Raw genomic sequence first — 21,982 nt, forward strand, 5'->3', positions numbered from 1 at the left:
TATGCGAATTTTAGGTATACCGCGGTTTATTTATTTAAATATTTTTAAATACCTAATAAATTAGTTACCGGGCCGCTACGCTAAATAATATACTATTAATCGGAAGGCTATAAAGCGTTAAACGCTAATAGAAATATTAGCTTTTTTTATTGCTTATACCGACGTAATTATAATAAATTATTAAACGGTTAAAAAGGACTTTTTATCGTTAAATATATTTTTTATGCTTTTCCTTTTTTTTTTTGCTTTTTGCTTCGGGCTAAATATCTGCTTTATATATAATTAAAGGGCTTTTTTTTATTATTTTTTAGTTTTTATAAATAAATACGCGATTTAAATAATATAACTAATAATTTTATTTCCGCTAAGGCTTTAGCTAACGGCGCTTAGGACGGAAAAGCCGTTAATATTAAACGTAAATAAGCTTAGCTTTTTATATATTATAAATATTAATTATAAAATATATATTTTTTTTTAAATTTATCCTAATATTTTTAAAATAAATATAATTTATAATATCGTTAAATTATTAAACGGCTTATTTATTTAACGCCCCGGCTCCGGCGTTAATACCGGATATTTAACCGATAGCAAAAAAAACGGTAATGCTGCCGTTCGCGTTGCTAGTGGTTTAACCGATTTTAGCTTTTAATAAATCGGTAAAATTAAAATTACGCGGGTTAGTAATTTATATTTTTTTAAAGCTATCGAATATATTTACTACGTAATTGGTTATTATTAGTACGAGCGCGTTTTTAAAGGCAAAAAAAAGGGTAAAAATAAAAAGGAAATTAAAAAGGATATTAAAAAAAAGGAGGATAATAAAGAGATTAGTTAGGATACCGACTAAAATACCGATTAAAATATCGATAACGAGCTTTAAGGTAGTAAACGTATTAAAAAGTATTATAATATCGCTTTATTCCTTTTTTTATGCTATCGCGGGATAAAAACCTTTAATTCGTATATTTATTTTATTTTATTTATATTGCCTTTAATCATTATATAATATTAAAAGCTTCGTTTTAATATAGAGTATATTTATTTATTTAACTTTTAGCTCCTTTTATAAATACTAGGATTTTTAAAAATATTTATAAATATAAATACTGCTATATACGGTTTTAATATTTATTAAAATTTAATTATAATCGCGTTTATTAATATTTTTATAAATATATAAATTAATATAAGGTATTTATTATTATCGCTTCGAATAAAGGGTTAGCGATTACTATATCGCTTATATTATAATTATTATAATAAATAATAGATATAATGGCGCTAGGATTTCGTTATTTGCATTTATATCGTCGTTTTATATATTATAATAATTAGTGGCTTTCGTCTCTTTTTACCGCCTTTTATCTCTAAGCCGCAATAACCCCGGCGCTTTTATATAAGATCGATCGGCTTTTATATTTTATTTAGTTTTACTAGATTTTTTTTAGGTTTTAGCCTATTATAATAGTAATTATTATTAAAGCTAATCGTGCCTTTTAATATATTAATTATAAATATAGTTAAATTAAAACGGTAAATTTTATATTGCTTTATAGTTTTATTAAAGATTTTAAGATAAGGTGCAGAATATTAAAATGGAGGTTTTAGGGGCTTTATGGTATTAATTTATAGTATTAAATATATTTTTATATTTATTATAATAGCAATTATTATTAATGCTAATCGTTCTTTTTAATATATTAATTATAAATGTAATTAAATTGAAACGGTAAATTTTATATTATTTTATAGTTTTATTAAAGATTTTAAAATAGGGTGCAAAATATTAAAATAAAGGTTTTAAGCGCTTTATAATTAATTTATAATATTAAATATATTTTTATATATATTACGGGAAAGTTTATTTTATATATTAGTTATTTATAAAATAATATTATTTTTTAAAATAATATTTAGCTATTATATCCTTTTATTTTAAAATAAGATTTTTAAAGCGCTAAGAACTTTTTTAAGCATTAATTTATTAATCGGTATAAAATAAATATAATGCTATAAAAGTACCGCTATAATTAGCGTTATTTTAACGGGATTATATACGGCGCTATTTTTAATAAAAAATAGAATTTTAAAAAATACCGCGTTTAATAGTATAATTAAGGTAAAAATCGGCAATAAAGCGCTAATATCCTAAGTACCGCTTTATTATTTAAAAATATAGCTCCGGTGCTATTATAAATAAGCCTAAATATTATAATTTTTCCTAAAGTCGCCTTATTATTAGCTATTATTATTAATATTATAATTTTAAATATAACGCTTATTTTATTCGCCGGTTTAGCATACGATAATTTTAAATATTGCGCGTTTTTAGCCTAATTTTTTTTTTAATATTCCGTTTTTTAAGCTTATTATTAAATAAAAATTTAAAAAATCTTAAAGCGAAATAATATTAATTTAAACGCAAACGCTTTAAAAAACCGATATTTAGCTATAAAATTAAGTTATTAAAATCGGCTCGTTAATAAAAAGCGATAAAATAGCTTTCGGACGCTAAAAAACGCTATTTCGAATTATAAATCCGTATTTTAATAGCCTTATAAAGTTTTTTATTTTCCGTCGGTAATTGCGGTATATGCTTTATTTATTTAATAAATTAAATAAGCTTAAAAGCTAATAAAATTGCGATATATTTTAATTAAAGCAATATCCTAATAAATTAAACCGTATATTTTTAATTTTTAATTTTATAATTTTATTTTTTATCCCGGGAAATACCTTTTTTTTATTCCGTTAAATAAATTTAAACTAATAATATTTATAATAAAAATTAATTTTTATTAAATTAATTAATTTTATATTTTTACGCCCGTATATAATATTATTTATTTTTATTAAATATTTAAATATTTAAATTATACGACCGCGGCTATAAAAATAACCGCGTAATATAAATAATAGCCGCGTAACGGCGTAAAGCTCGATAATTTTTTAAAATACGGCCCGTTTTAATATATAAATAGCTTTTATTTTTGCTATAACCGATTTTATATTTTACCCTTTTATATCGTTTATAAGCCGGTCGCCGTTAATAAATCGTAAGCCGAATATTTTAACCGCGCGCGATTTTTACGGGTTTATAATTACCTTATCCCGGCCGTTTGCGATAAATATAATCCTTTTTATTTAATATAATATATAATATTAACGATATACGAAAAATGCCTAATTTAAATATAATTATACCGGGCGTTCCGAGGCTTTAAAAGTTTATTATAGCCTTAGCGGCTACGGCGGTATTTATTTGCCTTTTTAGAATACGAGCTTTTTATGCGTTTTATCGGCGTAAAATAAGCGATTAATATACGAATATATAATCGCGTTCCGGTCGTGCGAAAAAAATTAGGTTATAAGCCGGGTTTAGTATATAATTTATGCTTTTTTACCCGAATTATTAGATTTTTAAATATTATCGCTTTATAAAATTATATCGTTTATCGTTATAAGGACCGTAGCGATAAAAATAGGCTAAATAAAATACGCCGAATTACCGGGCTATAAAAGCAATACTTTAATATAAAGCTAACGCTCGATAGTTATAGCGTGCGATCGTTAGATTTTATTTTAAAGAAATTAATATAAATAAAATTAAAAGGTTTTATATAGGCGGATATCGAATAATAAGATTTGCAATCGTAATTATTTAATAATTTATTAATATAGCTTATAATTAAATGCAAATTAAGTATTTATAAACGGTTATAAAAAAAATGACGCTTAAACCTTTTAATATAAAAAGTTAATTAAATGCTTAAATATATATTAATTTATTATTATTAGCTATTATTTATATATTTAGGCATATTACGCTATTTATTAGCTATATTTATTAATAATATAATATATATATAAGGATATTATTTTAAATACCTATTATTTTTAACGGTATGCTTTTTAAATATGTATATATAAATCGCATATATTGTATTAAGGGCAAATAACTCGTAAAACACCACAAAACCTGCGTAGAACAGCATGAAAATTGTGTAAAACAGTGTCTTCGGAGTCGATTTTTACCCAAAATAGCAGTCATCCCCACCTATTTGTCAGATACGACCTGCGCTACGCCTTGATCGAGGTTGGATTCCTATACGTCGCCCATCACGGCGTGCCCGAGGCCATCACGGAGCGGCTGGTGCAGGCACTGCCAACGCTGTTTGCGCTGCCCCCAGAGGCCAAGGCTGCTGTTGCCCTCGAAAACTCGCCGCATTTTCTTGGCTATAGTGCTGCCGGCCGGGAGAGCACTGCTGGCAGGCCTGATTTTCGGGAGCAGGTCGAATTCGCGACTGAGCTGCCTGATGACTGGCGAGATGGTGATCCTCTATATGACCGCTTGCGTGGCCCAAATCAGGTGAGTGCTTCATCTCGGCAGTCCCTATTCTGTTCTTTTTCATTGCCACATGCTAACTTTCGTTTTGTTCCCCAAATATAGTGGCCGCCGGGCTTACCAGAGCTGCGTCAGATTGTCACAGAGTATATCCAGTCGCTGACGACGCTCAGTGAGCGCTTCTTGATGCTGGTCGCTCGGGCTCTTGCATTGCCCTCGGATGTATTCCTACCGTTTCTGTCTGATCAGCATCGTTTGAAACTCGTCCACTACCCATCATTGCCTTTTGGTAGTGCTTCAGTATCTGATCAAGGAGTAGGACCACAGTACGTCTACTTGTATCCCATCGTGTCATCTGCTTGGTTTGTGGTCTCAACTTCACCAAGAGATTTGGCCGGTTATATATTAATTCAGACGCACCAGAGTCAAATACTAATTCTTCCTCTCGTAAAGCAAAGACTCCTCGGGTTGGTGGACATTTCTCCTCCAAGCGTCTCCTCCAGAGGTCCCAGGACTACAGGCATTGAATAAGGTCGGGCAGTGGATTGATGTACCGGCCAAACCTGGGACACTGGTGGTGAACATTGGCCAGGCATTCGAGGTTGTCACGGACGGCATCTGCAAAGCCACGACACACCGGGTCCTCTCTGGTCCTCAGGAGCGCTACTCTGTGCCCTTTTTCCAGGGCGTGCGGCGGAGTCTCACAAAATACGAGGCCCAAGTCCTCCGGCCTCACTTTGCCTCATTCAACGCCGGGACAGAATCCATCGAGGGCCGTTCGGTTGACTCGGCCTTTCTACGGGGCAGGTATGAAACTTGGGGAGAGTCGCAGCTGAGGACCAAGATTCGCAGTCACATGGAAAATGGGAGAAAGTTTTACGGGCAAGTGTACGAGCAGTATATGCAAGACGACGCATAAAATGTGCGAGGCGTGTATCAAGCAAACAGACTACAGCAGGGATGCAGAAATATAAAGTCGATACTCACATGACCCATGGCAAGGAATTTTATATACATGTATACACTCTCAATCATAATACTTTGCCGACTTTCCGCCAATGATGTTCTGCTCGGCAACTTCACTTCTGGGCTTTTCCTTGGCCACGCCCTTGGCCACCCTGGCCTTGACCCATTCTCCGGCCGTGATGCCGACGGCGGCACCGTCGGTGGACTTGTCGTAGCCGCGACGCTGCAGCACGTCGCTGACGACGGGGCGGAGCTCGAGCGTGTCCTCGGGGCGGACAAAGTAGAGGACGCCGAGGCGGTCGACGTCGGCCTGGTCGGGCGGCGGGGCGACGACGCGGTGGATGCTGCTCTTGAGGAAGCCATTGGTCAGGAACTCGAGCGAGTCGGCCACGTTGACCGTGATGCTGCCCGGGTACGGCTTGACCCACTTCCAACTGCCCTCGGGGGTGCGGACCTGGAGCGCCGCGACGGGCTGGCGGAACAAGAGGGTCAGACTCCCGAAATCAGTGTGGCCCTTGACCCAGACGTTTTCTAGAATCTTGTTCTGCTCGGCGGTACGGTGGTGATACTTCATGTAGCGCAGGTGGCAGTCGCTGCGCTGGTTGTAGCGGTGCCGCTGCAGAAAGTAGTCCTCGGGCAGCTCGAGAATAATGGCAAAGAGCACGAGCAGCCGTCCCACGACGTGGTCGTTGATGTGCCGCGCAAAGTGCTCAATCTCGGCCCGGTTGGTGTTGATGACATCTGGGTGCGGCCGTTCCAGCTCTGGTATGAACTTGGGAATGTTGTAAATCTCGGTATTGTCGTGCACACCAGGTCTCACTTCCTAGGACGACGTTTTCAGTATTATATTTCTCGGGTTGTGCATATCCCGAAGTGCCATGACTCACCCGAAGACCAAGAGGCTTGTATCCATTGTAGCCTCCATTTTCAAGGTCTGCCCTATACTTGAGCTTTTCTTCCGTCGAGAGCTGAAAGACTTCCTTTCCTATCGCAAATTGACGATCCACTTGCTCTTGAGTGAGTCCAAAATCAGTAATGTAGAAGAATCCTTGTAACAGTCGTAACCATTAGTTTCTGTAGCCATTCATTCCCGTTTCATATCTCAAATCATACCGATTTTCTCGATGGCCTCGGACAGCTGCTTGGCTAATTTCTCCTTGCCACCAGGTTGGTCAAACTGAGAGAGATCAAGCGTGGCAAGTTGTGCCCAGTCAACTAGATATTTGTTATGAGCGATAAATTCTTCATGTACAAGTTCAAGCTGTTTGGCTTCTACGTACGTTCATACTGGGTTTCTGGTATTTGGTGGTAGGTTGGGATGGATGATGCAGGCTGAGACGCGACGGCAGCTGCCATTTTTGCTTGTACTTTGATTTTAGAATCTAGTCAAATATTCTTCTCACTGTGAAACCGAACAAGATGACGATGCAATAAAGATACCAACGACGTCAAAGCCCATCTCATGTGGGATTAAAAAAGAGGTGGTAGCGAGTTGATACTCCGCACTCCAACTTGCACGTCATTGGCTCCGAGGTTCTGGGAATAATACCGTAAACCATGGAAATAATCTCCATAGGGCTTGGCGTGGGAAATTTCAAGTCTCCGAATTAAACTTGGAGCTGGGTAAGCAGTAATTTGCACCCAATATAGGGACCGTCAGGTGTCGTGATTGTTAGGGGCGATGACGAGCTCAGCACCATGCAGCCTCTGGTTGGCCGTGGGCGGTGGGACCCCCATATAATACAACCAAAAAGACGCTTCCGATACCAGGGACGACGATATCGTGGTTTCTGGGCTATACTATTTCTGCAGCAGCGAGTTTATCGCATACCCTGGCCACCGTGACGCGGGCCTGGGAAGAGCTGCTTGCTTGCACGGCCGAGTTTGCATTGTTCGTGATAATGGTGGGGGATGATGCTATATTCGGGCTCTGGCCCGATAACTGAGCCAGGTTAGATTCAGAGGCTCCGCTGGGACGCTCCTATTCTATTCAAGATGCTTAAAAGTTTTTGATAGTGCTTGTCATCGACACCTCATTTTGGGGCGTACGGGTAGCTATTGTTGATCGGTTTGTATTACCACCACCACCAATGTCGTCGATCAAGGAACCAGCCGCAACGTCCAGCCAACCAGCCGACATGAGCGACGGCAGCGACAAGGCGCAGGACATCCTAGCGACTGCCTCCAGCGGGAACAATACCGACGTCGAAGATGCCGAAGAGGCCCGAAGACGAGCTCTCGCGGCCTTGACTCCCGAGGAGGAAAAGAGTCTCTTGCGGCGTATCGACTGGCACTTGATGCCACTCTGCTCTCTGATTTTCATGTTCAAGAATCTCGATGTTGACAATGCAAGTTATGACAAAGAGAACACATCCATGACAACCATGTTAACTGTAACTTTAGGTCTCAAACGCGCGTATTATGAATCGCGGCACAAGTCAAAATATCATGACCCAGTTGGCCATGACGGCAGATGACTACAACTTGGTAACAGTCATGTACTATGTAGGGTTCATCTTTACGAGTAACCAAGATTGTGGCTAACACAAATCTCAGATCCCCTATATCATTGGCGAGGCACCATCGAACCTGCTTCTCAAACGATTCTCGCCCTCCAAGTGGCAATCTCGAATCATGATCACATGGGGCATTGTTTTGGCATGCCACTGTGCTGTCACCAACAAGAGTGGTCTATATGCTGCTCGATTCTTTCTAGGTTTGGTGAGACTCTATATCCAACCGCAACGAGATGGGTCCAGATTACTAATGACCGTCAGGCCGAGGCTGGTCAATTTCCTGGTGTTATCTTGCAAATGTGCTACTGGTATCGACCAGATGAAATGTCTCTTCGACTTCTTTATTTCTGTAAGCCTGCCTAGGATGACACCAATCGGAAATTACTGACAGAGAAAGACATTTGTGGCAATCTATCTGGGATATTCAGTGGAATCCTCGCATATGCTTTTGACCTTGCGTCCGGAAGAGGTGGTCTCTCTGGCTGGCAATGGCTCATGCTCGTCGAGGCAATCGCGACTATAATCCTCGGCTCGGCCATTTGGTTTCTGCTGCCGGATTGTAAGTCCAGATACATCCTATACTGTTCAAGACCACCAGAGCTCACATGGAGACAGTCCCCGAGACTGCATCTTGGTTGTCCGAAAAGGAAAAGGCCTTCATCCAGGCTCGCTTACCTCCCAACGCTCCACGAGCCAAGGAACAGCACTTCAAGTGGAGGGAAATTGTCGAGTCCCTCAAAGACACTCGCCTTTGGCTATTTACCTTGATTTGGGCGACATTTACTGTAGGCACCTCGGGAGTTAGGTTCTATCAGTCCACCGTCATTGCTGATTTGGGATTTACGTAAGTCTTTCTGGGCACTCTTTTGTTTTTTTTTAACCCCTCGTAAAAAAAAACGAGGAAAAGAGAACGAGTTAGCTGACATCACTTTCAGGAGCATTGCCGCCGCTCAATTGCTGAATCTACCCATCACAGTACTGGGGCTCATCGTCATTGGAGTGACGGGCGTGTTTGCTGATAATGGTCGCTTTCCTCGACCTCTCTATCCACTGACTTTCCTGGTCATCATTCTGGCCTGTTATTCCGTCATGGTGGCATATCCAAACAATGGAGGCGTATACGCTGCGACCATGATAGGAAATGCTGTTACAGCTGCTTGTAAGTCTTGAATGAATTCGTCCATCTCCAAGTCTCTATTGCTGATATATATCGTAGGGTTCCCTACCATGTGGCCATGGAGGGTGCAGACGACAAGCCGTGCAACCGGTTCTGCTTTCTCTATAGGCTTTGTCAACTCATATGGGCAGATCGGAGGTGCCATTGGTCCACAGCTCTTCAGGAGCGCGTATGCTCCTCGTTACCAGCTGTCCTTTGGTGTTGCAATGGCTCTTGTTGGGTGTTGCGCCTTTACGACATTGGTGACCTGGTGGGTTACTCGCGACATTGAGGTTGAGACTAGACGATTGAAGCGCCAGAAGGTTGAGGCGGCAAAGAGGGGCGAGACCGTGTTTCAAGATATAGCTGCCGAGGATGAGTTGAGAAAGGCCCGGGCTGTTCCGCAAGGCATCGAGGATGCTTAGGATGTAAACCATTCAAGGGGGTATTTAGTATGGAAGGCAGGATCTATCCCTTTATTCACAACAATCTCATAGAAAGGCGCACAAAACTTTTTGCTGGGGTGAAAGTGTGCTGAAGAGAACGCTGAATAAAACAACTATCTGGTAAGCATTCTCTTCGCTGCAATTGCTGCGCCCATGTGGTGAGATGACTCAAGAAACAGTCAAAACCCATCAGCCCACGTATTCCAAATAGAAGCCAATATATGCAAACCGCCTATTCTTTTCCGAGGCTTAACTACCCTTTTCCAGATATGGGATGTGTTCAATTACCAGCTTTGTTGTATTTTAGCACCTTGGGCCTGTATTCTTTCTGTTGCTTTGCAAGGTCCTCTCTCAGCTTCTGCAATTCGATGGCCTTAGCAATGAATACCTGAAAGAAGTCGTCTAAGATATTATTAGATCTAACGTTGGAGCATAGTTGGATACGAAAGAACCTATACATACCCAGATCTCCAGGAAGGTCTATGTGCTTGTCGTCGGCCAGCCGGATGAGCATGTCCCTTGTCCACGTAGTACAGTCGTAGCCCTTGTTGTCAATATGAGCCTCAACAACGTCCATGCCATGTGTGACAATCGCTGACATGAAGTAAGGCGCAGACAGCTTCTGCCAAGCGCTGATCTCAAATAGCTGGACTATAGTTGCGCTTTCTGGTAGCCTGTAGGGTTTCTGCTCAAATTTCCAAGCTTGTGGCCCACTGTCGGTTCCTTTAGGTACTGAGTGACTAAGGGTAACTTCTGGATTCTCCGAATCATCGCCCATGATCACGACGAGACCCCAATGCTGTTGATATTAGCTGCCAGGAGAGGGATCGGTCGTTCCAGAGGTTTCAACTCACGAATGGCCACTGCGCCAGACCATCGTACCAGGCGACGAGGTACAGGGTATAGGGCTTCAAGATGGTTTCTTCAAGTCTTTCGTCCAGCACCGACCCCATTGTTCTTCGTGTGATGAAGTCGCTATGGAACCTCTGCGCAAATATGTTTTCTTGGTCGAGTGGTGAGGTACGCGAGGTCATGTCTCGTCCGGTCTCGCACCGGTCGTGCCTTATGCTGGAGGGTTGATGTAGTTGTCGTTGTAGGGACCCGAGGGTGTGTCGTACTTGTGTCTCTCGAGGTGCGGGTGGGAGTGTTTGGGCATAATTTTGGTGTCTCGGTTGCTGTACCTAAGGCAGATATAATATATTTTCCACAAATGTAGTCTGTGACCAAGGGTTTTCTCTACGCAAGCAACAAAGCCAGCAATATAGCGCTATCGAGAATGAATGCAAAGATGAATGGAGGACGTGATAAACATGAATCTGTACTTCAGAGCGAGGCTTTTGTCCATCTGACCGTGAAATACAGAAGGAGTTCGGATGGGCCGTGACACAAGCAAAGCAGGAGCTTATTGGTTCTGCGATACAGCATCGCAGTTGCCCTTGTATGAAGCCAACAGATGGGGTGGTGCGATGCACAACTTGGGGTGCCTCAACACCATGGAACCCGATACATTTCGCACATGGAAGCGCGTATGACCACCATGTTTCGCTCGCTCGCCTTGAATTTCATCTTCAATCCAATGTGTTGGATAATGATGTTGTCCTATAACCAACACGAAGAGAGTATCATGGCTTGACGTCCTGAGTGGCAGCATGTGCTCCAAAGTTTCCATCATTTGCCAGCATGTTACCATATTTAGAATATGCCTCAATTCAGCTCAATCCCGTTGTCTCTCATATAATGATTGCACATTTGAATTTTGAGATTGCTTTCAGGTTTATAGTTGGCTGACTGAAATGATTATTCCTACCCCGGTCGCCACCCTTCCCGCCCTTACCCTTCACCGTTCCCCTCCCCTCTCGATCCTTGGCATGATCGGTGTGTTACTCAAATGCAATCCTACCTCGAAATTTGAGTCGATCTATTTCTGACACCCAGAAAACTAAATCCACGAACCGACGGCGTCTTTTGTGGCAACGACGTTTCTGAGCAGCCCGAGGATGGAGAATAGGGTCGAAGTATATCAGAAGCTGGAGTCCATGGCCGAGAGCCATCACGTTCAGCTGAGCCATCGACACTGGTCCTATCATTGCGCTGAGGACTCGGCGTGAGTAGACCAGTACGCCTGACCCTCTTGCCGATCAAGCTATCCGCCTGGTGCTTTATCCGCTTGACCTCGTTTTCCAGGATCTTGTTGACCTGCAACTGCTCCCGAAGGGCGCTCTGCTCGCCCTGGAGTCGCCACGTCAGTAAGTCAATCTCTTCCTGCTGTCGATGGACCCTCTCGCTCTTCTTGAGCAACTGCTTCCCTAGCTTTCTCGCATCAATCTGGTCGTCCCGGTAGCCTGACATAATCACGCGCTCGCTAATCATCTCCTGCAGCGTCTCGTTTTGTGCCTTGAGCACTTCAATCACAGCTTCGCGTGAGTTTATCTCGTTGTGATTGGCCGACTCGAAATCATTTTCGGTCATGTCTGTGGAAAAATAACCCGTGCCTGGATTAGGCATAGACCCTCTCGTAAGACGATCTATTTCGTTCTTCAAGTGTGCGATATGGTCAAGAGCATTGTCCCAGTGTATCAGCAACTCGTCATGCTTTTGCTGCATAGCGCTCAGTTTCAAGCCGAGGGCAGCAATGCTTATTGGGCTCTCTTTCGAGGCCGAGTATACAGCTGTTATGCTTTGATTTTGCGAAAACGCGTGGTTATTCAGTGCGGCCAGGGGTGACAATATCGGCGACGAGGAACCGGAGTGTGCAGAGTCGAGGCTCTCGCGTCTATTCGAGATTTTGCAGGCGTCGGAGTCGGCCAAACTCTGCGACGCCTGGATTTCCTTCCCGTTTCTCAACAGCGGTTCGTGGTTGTCATCTAGCCGGAGAACAGCTTGGCGCAGATTTTCGATTTGCTCTGCAAAAGCGTTGAGCCCTGTGTTGATAGCCTGCCCGTCGAACGCTGCTACATTCCTGCCTAGCTTTGCCTCAATAGAACCCAACATGTCTTTCACCTCGATGACATTCTGACTTGTCTGAGTTGTGGTAGATCTACAATCTCAGTCAACAACGGAGTCCTTTAGGTCGGTATTTAATCAGCCGGGAATGTAAGAGTGAGACTGACACTTGTATGGTACTGAGCTGTAGCCCAAGATCGTCCCTCGCATCACGGAGTCTCTTTGTACACCTCTGTATCTCCTCGGCATTGAAATGCCACTTCCAGTTCCTCCACGCGTCCCTCATCGCATTGCTGCCGGTGCCAGTATCTTTTCTCCGCCCACCTCTATCAGCCTCCCAGTCCTCGACAAGCTTTTGCACTTCGCCCAGCTCGGCACCAATGGTCTCGATATCGGCACTGACGTCGTCAAGCCAGCTGTCCGGCCACACGCACTTGTCACCATCATTCATGAGAGCCACGAGGCGGGATACGGCGCTCTTGACGCTTTCGACGGTGGCGTAGAGAGCTCGTACATCCGAGGGCGCGTCCTTGAGCGCTTCGACCGTGTCGTATACTGCAAGGTTTCTTAACTGTTAGTCGCTCATGCTGACCCAAAGAAGTGTATGATACAGGATTAATATGCCCCTGTTCCCCGCTTCCCTTCATGGCTGTCAATCTCTGGTACACGAACAGTCTATTGCACCGAGTGCCATTCCAAGAGACTGCGAGAGAATAGGTCATACCAGGCCCACGTACGAGTTTTGGAGATTTTGATCGCGGTCCCTACAACCGAGGCTGCGGTCGTGATAACAGTCAGGGGATCCATTGTAGTGATTTCTTCAAACTTTTTGATCAATACTTATGCGAGGCAAATCCAAAAGGCTCGTGCCCAAGTAAAGGTTGAGGTTGTGGTATACTTGCCATGTCGACATCGTGGCTTTACTCGATGGCATATTGCTTTTACTTCAGCTCAATAGCCGCCCTGCAGCCACGCCACGCAAGGGAGAGGGACCTCGATGACGAGCCTCCCCGTCAACAAGGCAGGCAAGCCCTCAAAATCCAGTCTTGATTCGAAGAGGACGGAAGTTCCCTCCCTGTTGTGCCACCTTGGCTGTAGTACTAAAAGCCTAGATACGGTAGCTCCAGTGAAAAGCAAACACACAGTGTCAAAAGCAAGCTTCCGTAGATGTAAGTCTATATCCTCACAGATTCAAAATTACATAGATTTTGCGTCCCTCTACTAAGCGCCTGCTCCTATAATCAACAGTACTTGGACTACCTCTCATGCTCGCCATCAGCAAAGTACCTGTCTGGCATGTCCGTCTCAAACAACGGCCTTTCTACCAGTGCAACCTCGAGGGTCTTGCGCACTTGACCATTTGCATACGGTTTCACAACGTCGTCTGTCGACGATCCCTCCTCCGCGGACTCTAGAGGCACAATGCCGAAAATGGGTCGGTACTTGAGGGTATGCCAGAAACCAGTTCCCTGACTTGGCAGCGCGTCCGGACCTTTCTTGCCTTCTGCCCTACGTCTGGAAACAAGCTCACCCTGGAGCTCTTCTTCCGAGTCGTCGCTGTCGCTGTCATCATCCGGCGCGCTGGTGGCATCCGTGTCCATGGCATCGGGTCCATCCAGATCGAGCTCTTCCACCTCGCCTTCCAAATGTCTCTCAATCTTGGTGGGACCAATAGCGCCCTTCGCCATCTTGTTTCCGGCACCGGTATCGGCTCCTCGCTTGCGCTTCTTTGGCCTCGACGGGGTTCCTTCCAAAGGTACCAGTGCTGAAGATGGATTCGTAATCTCCTCGGCAATGTCCTTGGTCATGTCGATCATGGCAAGAAAGCTGTTGCCATAAAGCCATGCACGATCTCCAGCCCAAAGAACGCCCTTGACCAGATCGCGAATGTTGCGGAACTCGACAGGGAATCGCGCCACAGGGTTTCGCTTGGACCAAGGTGTGATGCATCCAATCCGGGGGTGTAGAGTTAATACATCGGACCTCGCGTTGATAGTAAGGAGCACATAGTCGTCAATGGCATCAGCGTCTCCATTGACCGAGACGGTACGGTCAGTCGGTATATGCTCCGAAAAGGAAAGCACAGTGGGTGCACATCTCAGTTTCGGCACGAGTGCGCTGTTAGGGTTGCGAACCCAGCGGGCACTGGTGGGATCTGTCTCGCCATCATCCTCGCTGTCGGAGCTGTCATTGTCGGAGTCGTTCTGTTTGTCGGCGATTTGTGTCGGGTCCTGCAGCAGCCAAGTATCAATGTAGCCAGCCATGTCGGCGACGGCGACCATTTTGGTGTCAGGAGAGAAGGCAATTTGCGAGATGCTCCTATCGTAGGGACCCAGGCCTCCGAGGGCGATGTGCTTTGGAATGTCGCGCTTCAGTCGATTTAATCTGACTGGCTTAGATTGTACCAGAGGTCTGTATTCGTCTTCCGGGTCCTTAGCCAGCTGAAGGAGTAAAGTCTTACTTCCCTCTTGCACTAGGCAAACCCATTTTCCATTGGGGGATATTTTGAGATTGGTGGCTCCATGCTGAGCAACTGCTGCCGGAATATCGACCTTGGAGATTTTGAGCTCATCGCTACGAGACTCGCTTCGAGGCTTGAGGTGGAAGGCCTTGATGTCTGATGCCGTCGAGACAAGGAGAAGTGAACCATCGTTGCTGATTGTGGCGGATGTGATATTTGCCTCGCCTTTGATAAGGATTCTGGCGAGAAGCTTGCGGTTCTTGGTAACCGCGGTATCAACTTCAGCGAGATCCACTATCTCCTTCAGTGGTTTTTGCAGGCGCCAAATGTGCACCTCACGCTCCCACCAGCCGACTATGAGGCGGGCACGCGAAGCACTGGCAAGAGGGACGTTCTGGGGAAGGTTGGACAAACTCCTGTGGTTCTCCATTCCGGCTTCTCGCAGGGGAAGCACGATTGGCTGCGCATCAGGTCCTATGGCGGGAAAAACATTAGCATAGTCTCAGACAAGTTGAAAAGTCTTGTAGTTGAAACCTACCTCCGGTCACAATGACGCTGATTCCAGGGCCTTCGTGTGAAGCCATGGTCTTGACATCATGACTGTGGTATCTTCTGTGCCAAACCTTGCCCCACCTTGAAATAGAACCAGTAGTCTTTCTGTAGAGAATTGTTCTCTTGTCCATTCCTCCGCTGATGATGGTAGACCCATCCGCGCTGACAGCGAGAGACAGAACGTCCTGCTTATGGCCCTGAAGTCGCTGTGCCTGAGAGTAGGTTTTTCCATCCCAAATGCAGACGTGCCCGGTAGAGTCGCCCGAGACAATGTCGCCATCGCTCAAGCACTTTACGGACCAGACTATAATCTCCTTATTTCCTCCGGAAAGGTCTGATCCGAGGGTCATTTTGCGCAACAAATTGCCATTTCGCATGTCGTAGATCTGGACCGCGCTGTTGGAGCATCCGACCACGGCAATGTTGCGGTTCTGGAATGCGATGCTGACCATTTTCGTCTTTTTGGAAGGAGACCGTACGAGGATGCGGTCGAAGCGTAGTTCGCCGTCGTCGATGGAGTAGAGGGCGAGACTGCCGTCTATTGTGCCGGCCACGAGCCTCTTTCCCGTCTGGGCAATCTTGGTCGGCTGGCCCTTCTTGCTGGGGTTTTCGAACGGCTGCACGCCCAGACACCATATGTCTCCATGCATACCGCTGGCCTGCTTCTTGGGTCGCCTCTTCTCGAGATCCCACTCGGTCACGGTGCTGGTGTATCCAATGCTGAATAGCCTCGAGCGGCCGACGAGAGTGTTGCCATCTTGCAGGACTTGGTCAGGCTCGTTGACCCAGACCAGGCCGTCTATACTTCTGTCCTTGCCGCCGTGGAGTATAGCCTCCTGGTGCCATTGACCGTTGAGGGGGTTCCAAATTTCAATATCGCCATTGGCTCGACCGATCGCCAAACGGATTGGCGCCGAAGACTTCTTGCCGGGAACGTAGGAGTGCGAGAAGGCGACGGCATTGATGGCCGAGGGAGGGTAAGGCACAAAGCGGCAACGGTGAATATCCATGGCTGCGACCTTGATTTCCGACCCGGCGAGGAAGAAAAAAAAGGAGGATAATGCGCACACGGTAGACCGAAGCAAACACAAGCGAGCGAAGCTGAGCCTGCCTCGACTGGGTTGAGAGTCGCAGACAATTGAACTTTTTTCCTGCTGGTCAAGCTTATCGATAACAATATTTTTCTGCGGCGCCCTGGCCGAAAAAGACCTGGGAGCTTTCCGCCAAAAAGATATTAAGGTATGGTCAGTGCTTGCCTTCAGCGTCAATAGCCCCCACGCCGTCACCATCCAGCATTGTGACTCGTCACTAAACAGGCATTAACAGGAGCCTACACAGCAATTGCAGAAGCCCCCAAACCCAAACCTCACCTGAAAGGGACCCCTAGTTGGTCACAAAACCTTACGATTCCGCAACGCACCGTTGACTTGTGCTGTAGGAAGGTACTCTGTACTTGCCCTGGTGACGTTTAGTCAGCCAATCAGTCAGTCAAGTAGTCACGAATTGGAAGGAGGGGCAGCTTCAAATGTATCCATACAATGGCTTTTGCGACCTCTTACCCCGCCATTCCGCGCAATGCCGCTTATTCATGAGACGCGCAAGCTGAACAAAGAAGAGAGAAAGAGAGTAGGTATCGCCGACGGTAGACGACGCGAGGCACATCGTTCTTCCCTCTGACCATTGTAGCCGGAATCTCGTCTTGTGATTAGGCTCCTACATCTACAAGTTTAATCGTCAAGATCCAGTCCAGCCTCACCATCTTGTTTCAGTCTGTCCCACTGCGCTCGGTGCTGCTCCAGTTTTTCCTCCATCTCATACGCAACTGGTTGCTCCGGCCTCGCCGTGATTCACGTAGCTCAGGTTGCGTTCTTTTACACATTTTAGAGCTGCTTTGAAGTCTCCAAGGTTCTCATTTTCTCAGGCCTCATCTTAAAACTTTGCTCCGCAAGGTGTCGACGAACAGATCTGTACATTTCTGGGATAAAACCGGCAACTTGTCACTGCGTCCTCCGATTCCTTTCTTCGCCCTCTACTTTTCACCTGGGTTAAACTTCACGGCATACTCTCACCATAGTCGATCAACAAACAAAGCCTAGCGATCATGGAATTCGACTGGTCGACGCCCTTTCCGGAGGGTGTCATATCCTTCCTGGATACAGACTTGTACAAGCTGACCATGCAATGCGCCGTCTTCAAATACTATCGCGATGTCCCGGTCACATATGCCTTTACGAATCGCACACCAGAGAAGAAGCTTTCGAGAAAGGCGTTCAAGTGGCTTGACTTGCAAATCAGTAAATTGGGAAATATCTCTTTGTCCGATGAAGAGTTGCGATATCTGCGGAAGCATTGCTCCTACCTCAGCTCCGACTATCTTGACTTCTTGAAAGAATTCCGACTGTCGCCCCGTGAACAAGTTTCGGCCACCTTTACAGTTGTTGGCGACGATACTGGAAGCGACGACGACGTCGGCGATGTTCACCTCGATATTCGTGGCAACTGGGTCGACACCATTCTCTACGAGATCCCTCTGTTGGCACTCACTTCCGAGGCCTACTTCAAGTTCATGGACAAGGACTGGAACTACGATGGTCAGGAGGAAAAGGCGTTCCAGAAAGGAATAAAGTTGCTGGAAGCCGGCTGTATCACCTCGGAGTTCGGCACGCGCCGCCGAAGAGACTACCACACACAGGCCTTGGTCTTCCGAGGATTCGTCAGAGCAAGCAAAGTAGGACAGGAGCGAGGCTTGCCTGGCAAGATTTCTGGCACCAGCAATGTCCACTTGGCCATGCGCTTCAACCTTCCGCCTGTTGGAACTGTTGCTCACGAGTGGTTCATGGGAATTGCTGCCATAGTAGACGACTACCCCAACGCTACCGAGGCTGCCCTGCAAAGATGGATTGGCTGCTTTGGTGAAGGCACTTTGGGTATAGCACTCACCGACACCTTCGGCACCAGGGCTTTTTTGGAGGCCTTCAAAAAGCCTGTCAGATACCTACCTGGAACACCAAATATCCCCCTGGACCGCGAGGACACTGTCTCGTCCAAGACGTATGCTGAGGTGTTTGCTGGTGTACGTCAAGATTCGGGCGACCCTGCTGATTTTGTCAGAATGATGCGCGAATTCTACGACGAGCAGGGCATCAAGGACAAGAAGACCGTTGTTTTCTCTGACTCATTGGATATTGAAAAGTGCATCGAGTACAAGAAGATATCCGACGATGCTGGTCTCCAGCCCACGTTTGGTGTCGGTACATTCCTCACCAATGACTTTATCTCACTGAGTACTGGCAAGAAGTCGACTCCTTTAAATATTGTCATCAAGCTGAGCTCGGCTGCGGGTAATCCGGCTGTCAAGATTAGCGACAACATTGGAAAGAATACTGGTGACTCTGCCAAGGTGGCCGAAGTAAAGAAGACCCTTGGTTATCAAGAGAAGTCTTGGGAAGGTGGCGATGAGACCTCCAGATGGGGTAAATAATCTCTGCTCGGTCTTCCTGTTCGACCTCTTTCAGCAGATGATTATTTAGAAAGGGCCTTTTGCCTATAGAAGATAGCTCAGGGCGTGGTTTGTCTGATTTTATTTTGATACCCTGATGATGTCACATCAGCCTGGTTGCGAATAGACAGCATTATACAAAGGTGCATATTCTGCGTGTCTGGCAGGTCGACGTGATAGTCTGTCTTTGAACCGTGAGGGCCTTTTGAGGCCAGGTTGCTTCTCCATTACATTTCTGCCACTCTTGAAGAGCGATATGCGCCTTGAAAATGGAAAACGACAATAAGATCCGAAGGAACGCAAATGCTTTCCTGTCTATCCAGAAGATTTGTCAAGCTGTCAAGTTTCGAAGCTGCACGCTCGATACCACGTACGATCGTGCACTTGTGGCTTTGATGTTGATCCCGTCTGTGCTCATTGATGACAACCGACCATGCTATGGCTGGGAGCCACAATAATTATGGCGGTGACTGCTTAGCTCGTAGAAGAAAGGCTGTCACATTTGATTCTTGCTTTCACGATCGATGAGAAGCGGAGGTAACCAATCAATCTGTACACGGCTTATTACGGAGTATTGTTGGCTCTCTCCTCTGCGCAGCTGGCTTCTGGCATAGTCTTCAAGCCAGACGAGAGAAACGGGGATGAATTCCCTCGGATTGTCCGGCTACACAATTCGATCATCCATGTATCTGCAAAATTTCCGCTGTTGAAGCTAAAAGGCTAGAGACGAAAAGTTGATCACGTCGATGCAAAGTACGTACGTACGTACATAGACAAGATAGTTTAGGTACGGAGATGGCTTCAGCAGGAACAAATCCACCTCATATGCGTTGGCATTTGGAGGCACGTGCAATGCCTGTGAAGGGGCGCACTGTCCAGCCCACGACTGAACGAGGTGTTGCCGATTCCGTGAGGCTCAAACTGTTTGATGTGCAGAAAGCCCGACATATATGCAGGGAGATGGGACGACGACTCCTCCCACTGATTGATCCATTTCATGCCTGTCAGTTTGGACCGGACCGTGGGCACGGCAACCCAAATCATTGACCGAATGCGTACATTTGTCGAAGAAGGATGGACAAGTCGATGATGTCAGCCGTGACCAAAACATTGGCATCAATCTTATTATTGCCCTTTAAATTTTTCTCTCTCAAACTTTTAGGCGTCCTCAATTCGGACATTTGCAAGATGAATTCAAAGCCTACAAGAAGCCGCCGCCCTTCAGTGGATCGCGAGCGTGCCGATCCCGAAGGCTAGACCGTCTTGTCTACCCACATGCCCAGGTTATGGTAAATTTGTTGCTCACAGTTTTGGTCAAACAAAAGTTTGTCAAAGGAAAATGCCAGCCCATTCATTGAACCAGCCATATGCGGATTGCAATGGAAACCAGTTAGATATATGAAATAAGGAATGCATAGTCCTTGCTAATTGCAATGGTCGGCCGCATGCGGATGTAAAACGCTGCTACTGCAGAGTTGCTCGGAGCGGCGCCTGATATTGGCAGTAGTAACATTGGTCGGTCAATCATGGTGTGAATTCCTTTGAATTACTGTATTGCCTTTGCACAGTATGCAAGGTATTCTGCAATGGTTGGACCGAATTGCTGACATGGACTTTGACAACATTTAGCATTCCGCGGTGCGTCGTTGGAATTAGCGTACAGGGGAAGAATCAATCGGCTCACAACCTCCCAATTGGCCAGGCGCCTAGAGGAGAGAGGGACCAGCCTGCGCGTCCCGGGGGGGCTTGTGAGATAGATGCAAGGCACAGGGACTAAAAAAGAGACGGACGGGAAGGGGGAGTGGAAAGGATTGGAAGGGGGAATATTGAAGCTTGTGATGCTCTTCAGGGGGGTTTGCTGTTCCCGGCCATGGCACCAATCCAAGATCAACCAGCTGATCGATCGCTTATGTGCGTCGCCACCAGCGCTGAGAACCTGACTGTCCAGTAATAATGCAGGGCCGCTGGGGTTGGCATCGCGAGTGCGTACCGCATGCGGTCACTCGTCTATTCGTTGAAGAAGTATGTGTAGCAAACCGCGGCCAAAGATTGGGTGCGCATGTCGATTTCGGTCGCTCGAGGTTCCTTGCTAGCTCTTCAAGTAGTTTATCAAGTAGGTAGCTCATGTAGGAATGAACCAACCTACTGTGCGTACGAATACGTACTTATTAACCATTGACAAGGAGGATTGTCGGTGTGATGGTATGGATTCCACAGACGGATACTCTACCCCTTGAGTCGTCATTGGAGTCTTCTTGAAGGAAACCTCGAGGTAGCGCGCGCGACAAAGATGAGCCCAAGGCCAATGGCCAGCCGGCTATTGAACTCGAGTGGGGTCTCGACCCCATGCTGAGAGTGGTCGAGAGTCGTCGGAACATTGAATACCATGTACTACATAGTATGCAGCAGTGCAGGAGGCTCCTTTTTATTTGCTTCTTTGAGCCACGCTGCAATGAGGCTCACAGCGCCTACTAGTCTTTAATGCTGAGAGCCTAGCAAGGCCTCACTCTCAAAACTTGAGAAAAATACATACGCACGCGACCACCTGATCAGAGTACATACCTACAAATCACCCTCCCCTCCTCCTCCTTCTTTTTGTTGCCTTATTACCCCACGATGGCAGCACGGTAGAGGCGTGCTGTCCCTCCACACTTGAGCTCCCAATCTCCATGTATGAATCGCACTGCCACCACATCTAATGTCCGCCATTTCCGCAAATGGGTAATTAAGTGGGACATGGTTGAATTTCCAATACACAGTAGGCAGGGCCAACGACTACAAGCCAAGGGGACAGAGTCTTATAATTTATTACACAGTACTACTACTGCTACCTACTACTACTAAAGCTTGCGCCGGCTACAAAGCAAGTGGTTCATGCCAGGCACGGCGCCAAGGGCCAGCCCAGCGGCAGCAGTACATCAAGATAGTACTACTGGATAGCACCAACACCGTGGCTTTCCGTCTAGTTCAGTCGAGGCAAGCGTTGTGTCGTCGGGCGGGATTGCTGGAAGTAGTGCCGGGAACTGTGGATTGCGAAATCACTCGGTAGGCCACTAGGCGCCGACGACGCCGACGACGCATTTCCCATACATATT

General features: G+C 45.9%; 7 protein-coding genes across 7 annotated transcripts; 3 read left to right on the forward strand and 4 right to left on the reverse strand.

Moving 5' to 3' along the window:
- Nucleotides 1-3,996: 3,996 nt before the first annotated feature.
- On the forward strand, nt 3,997-5,267 carry PFICI_13679 (uncharacterized protein; the record flags this gene model as incomplete). Its single annotated transcript, XM_007842260.1, has 4 exons — nt 3,997-4,007; nt 4,051-4,372; nt 4,454-4,674; nt 4,802-5,267. 4 exons carry the CDS (start codon nt 3,997-3,999, stop codon nt 5,265-5,267), a joined length of 1,020 nt encoding a protein of 339 aa, XP_007840451.1.
- Nucleotides 5,268-5,375: 108 nt separating this feature from the next.
- On the reverse strand, nt 5,376-6,670 carry PFICI_13680 (uncharacterized protein; the record flags this gene model as incomplete). The annotated part of the gene is made up of 4 exons (XM_007842261.1): nt 5,376-6,137; nt 6,202-6,362; nt 6,428-6,529; nt 6,595-6,670. The coding sequence occupies 4 exons, from the start codon at nt 6,668-6,670 to the stop codon at nt 5,376-5,378; spliced, it is 1,101 nt and encodes a 366-aa protein (XP_007840452.1).
- A 734-nt stretch (nt 6,671-7,404) lies between these two features.
- Nucleotides 7,405-9,411, forward strand: PFICI_13681 (uncharacterized protein; the record flags this gene model as incomplete). Its single annotated transcript, XM_007842262.1, has 8 exons — nt 7,405-7,653; nt 7,718-7,819; nt 7,871-8,035; nt 8,092-8,179; nt 8,228-8,389; nt 8,446-8,674; nt 8,766-8,989; nt 9,047-9,411. 8 exons carry the CDS (start codon nt 7,405-7,407, stop codon nt 9,409-9,411), a joined length of 1,584 nt encoding a protein of 527 aa, XP_007840453.1.
- A 301-nt stretch (nt 9,412-9,712) lies between these two features.
- On the reverse strand, nt 9,713-10,385 carry PFICI_13682 (uncharacterized protein; the record flags this gene model as incomplete). Its single annotated transcript, XM_007842263.1, has 3 exons — nt 9,713-9,834; nt 9,895-10,231; nt 10,287-10,385. The coding sequence occupies 3 exons, from the start codon at nt 10,383-10,385 to the stop codon at nt 9,713-9,715; spliced, it is 558 nt and encodes a 185-aa protein (XP_007840454.1).
- Nucleotides 10,386-11,328: 943 nt separating this feature from the next.
- PFICI_13683 (uncharacterized protein) lies at nt 11,329-13,182 on the reverse strand (the record flags this gene model as incomplete). The annotated part of the gene is made up of 3 exons (XM_007842264.1): nt 11,329-12,469; nt 12,543-12,930; nt 13,113-13,182. The coding sequence occupies 3 exons, from the start codon at nt 13,180-13,182 to the stop codon at nt 11,329-11,331; spliced, it is 1,599 nt and encodes a 532-aa protein (XP_007840455.1).
- Nucleotides 13,183-13,631: 449 nt separating this feature from the next.
- Nucleotides 13,632-16,398, reverse strand: PFICI_13684 (uncharacterized protein; the record flags this gene model as incomplete). Its single annotated transcript, XM_007842265.1, has 2 exons — nt 13,632-15,310; nt 15,375-16,398. 2 exons carry the CDS (start codon nt 16,396-16,398, stop codon nt 13,632-13,634), a joined length of 2,703 nt encoding a protein of 900 aa, XP_007840456.1.
- A 1,091-nt stretch (nt 16,399-17,489) lies between these two features.
- Nucleotides 17,490-18,869, forward strand: PFICI_13685 (uncharacterized protein; the record flags this gene model as incomplete). Its single annotated transcript, XM_007842266.1, has 1 exon — nt 17,490-18,869. The coding sequence occupies one exon, from the start codon at nt 17,490-17,492 to the stop codon at nt 18,867-18,869; it is 1,380 nt and encodes a 459-aa protein (XP_007840457.1).
- Between the last annotated feature and the right edge of the window lie 3,113 nt (nt 18,870-21,982).

The sequence above is a fragment of the Pestalotiopsis fici genome, assembly GCF_000516985.1.
Source record: "Pestalotiopsis fici W106-1 unplaced genomic scaffold PFICI_Scf_11, whole genome shotgun sequence".
Lineage (NCBI taxonomy): Eukaryota > Fungi > Ascomycota > Sordariomycetes > Amphisphaeriales > Sporocadaceae > Pestalotiopsis > Pestalotiopsis fici.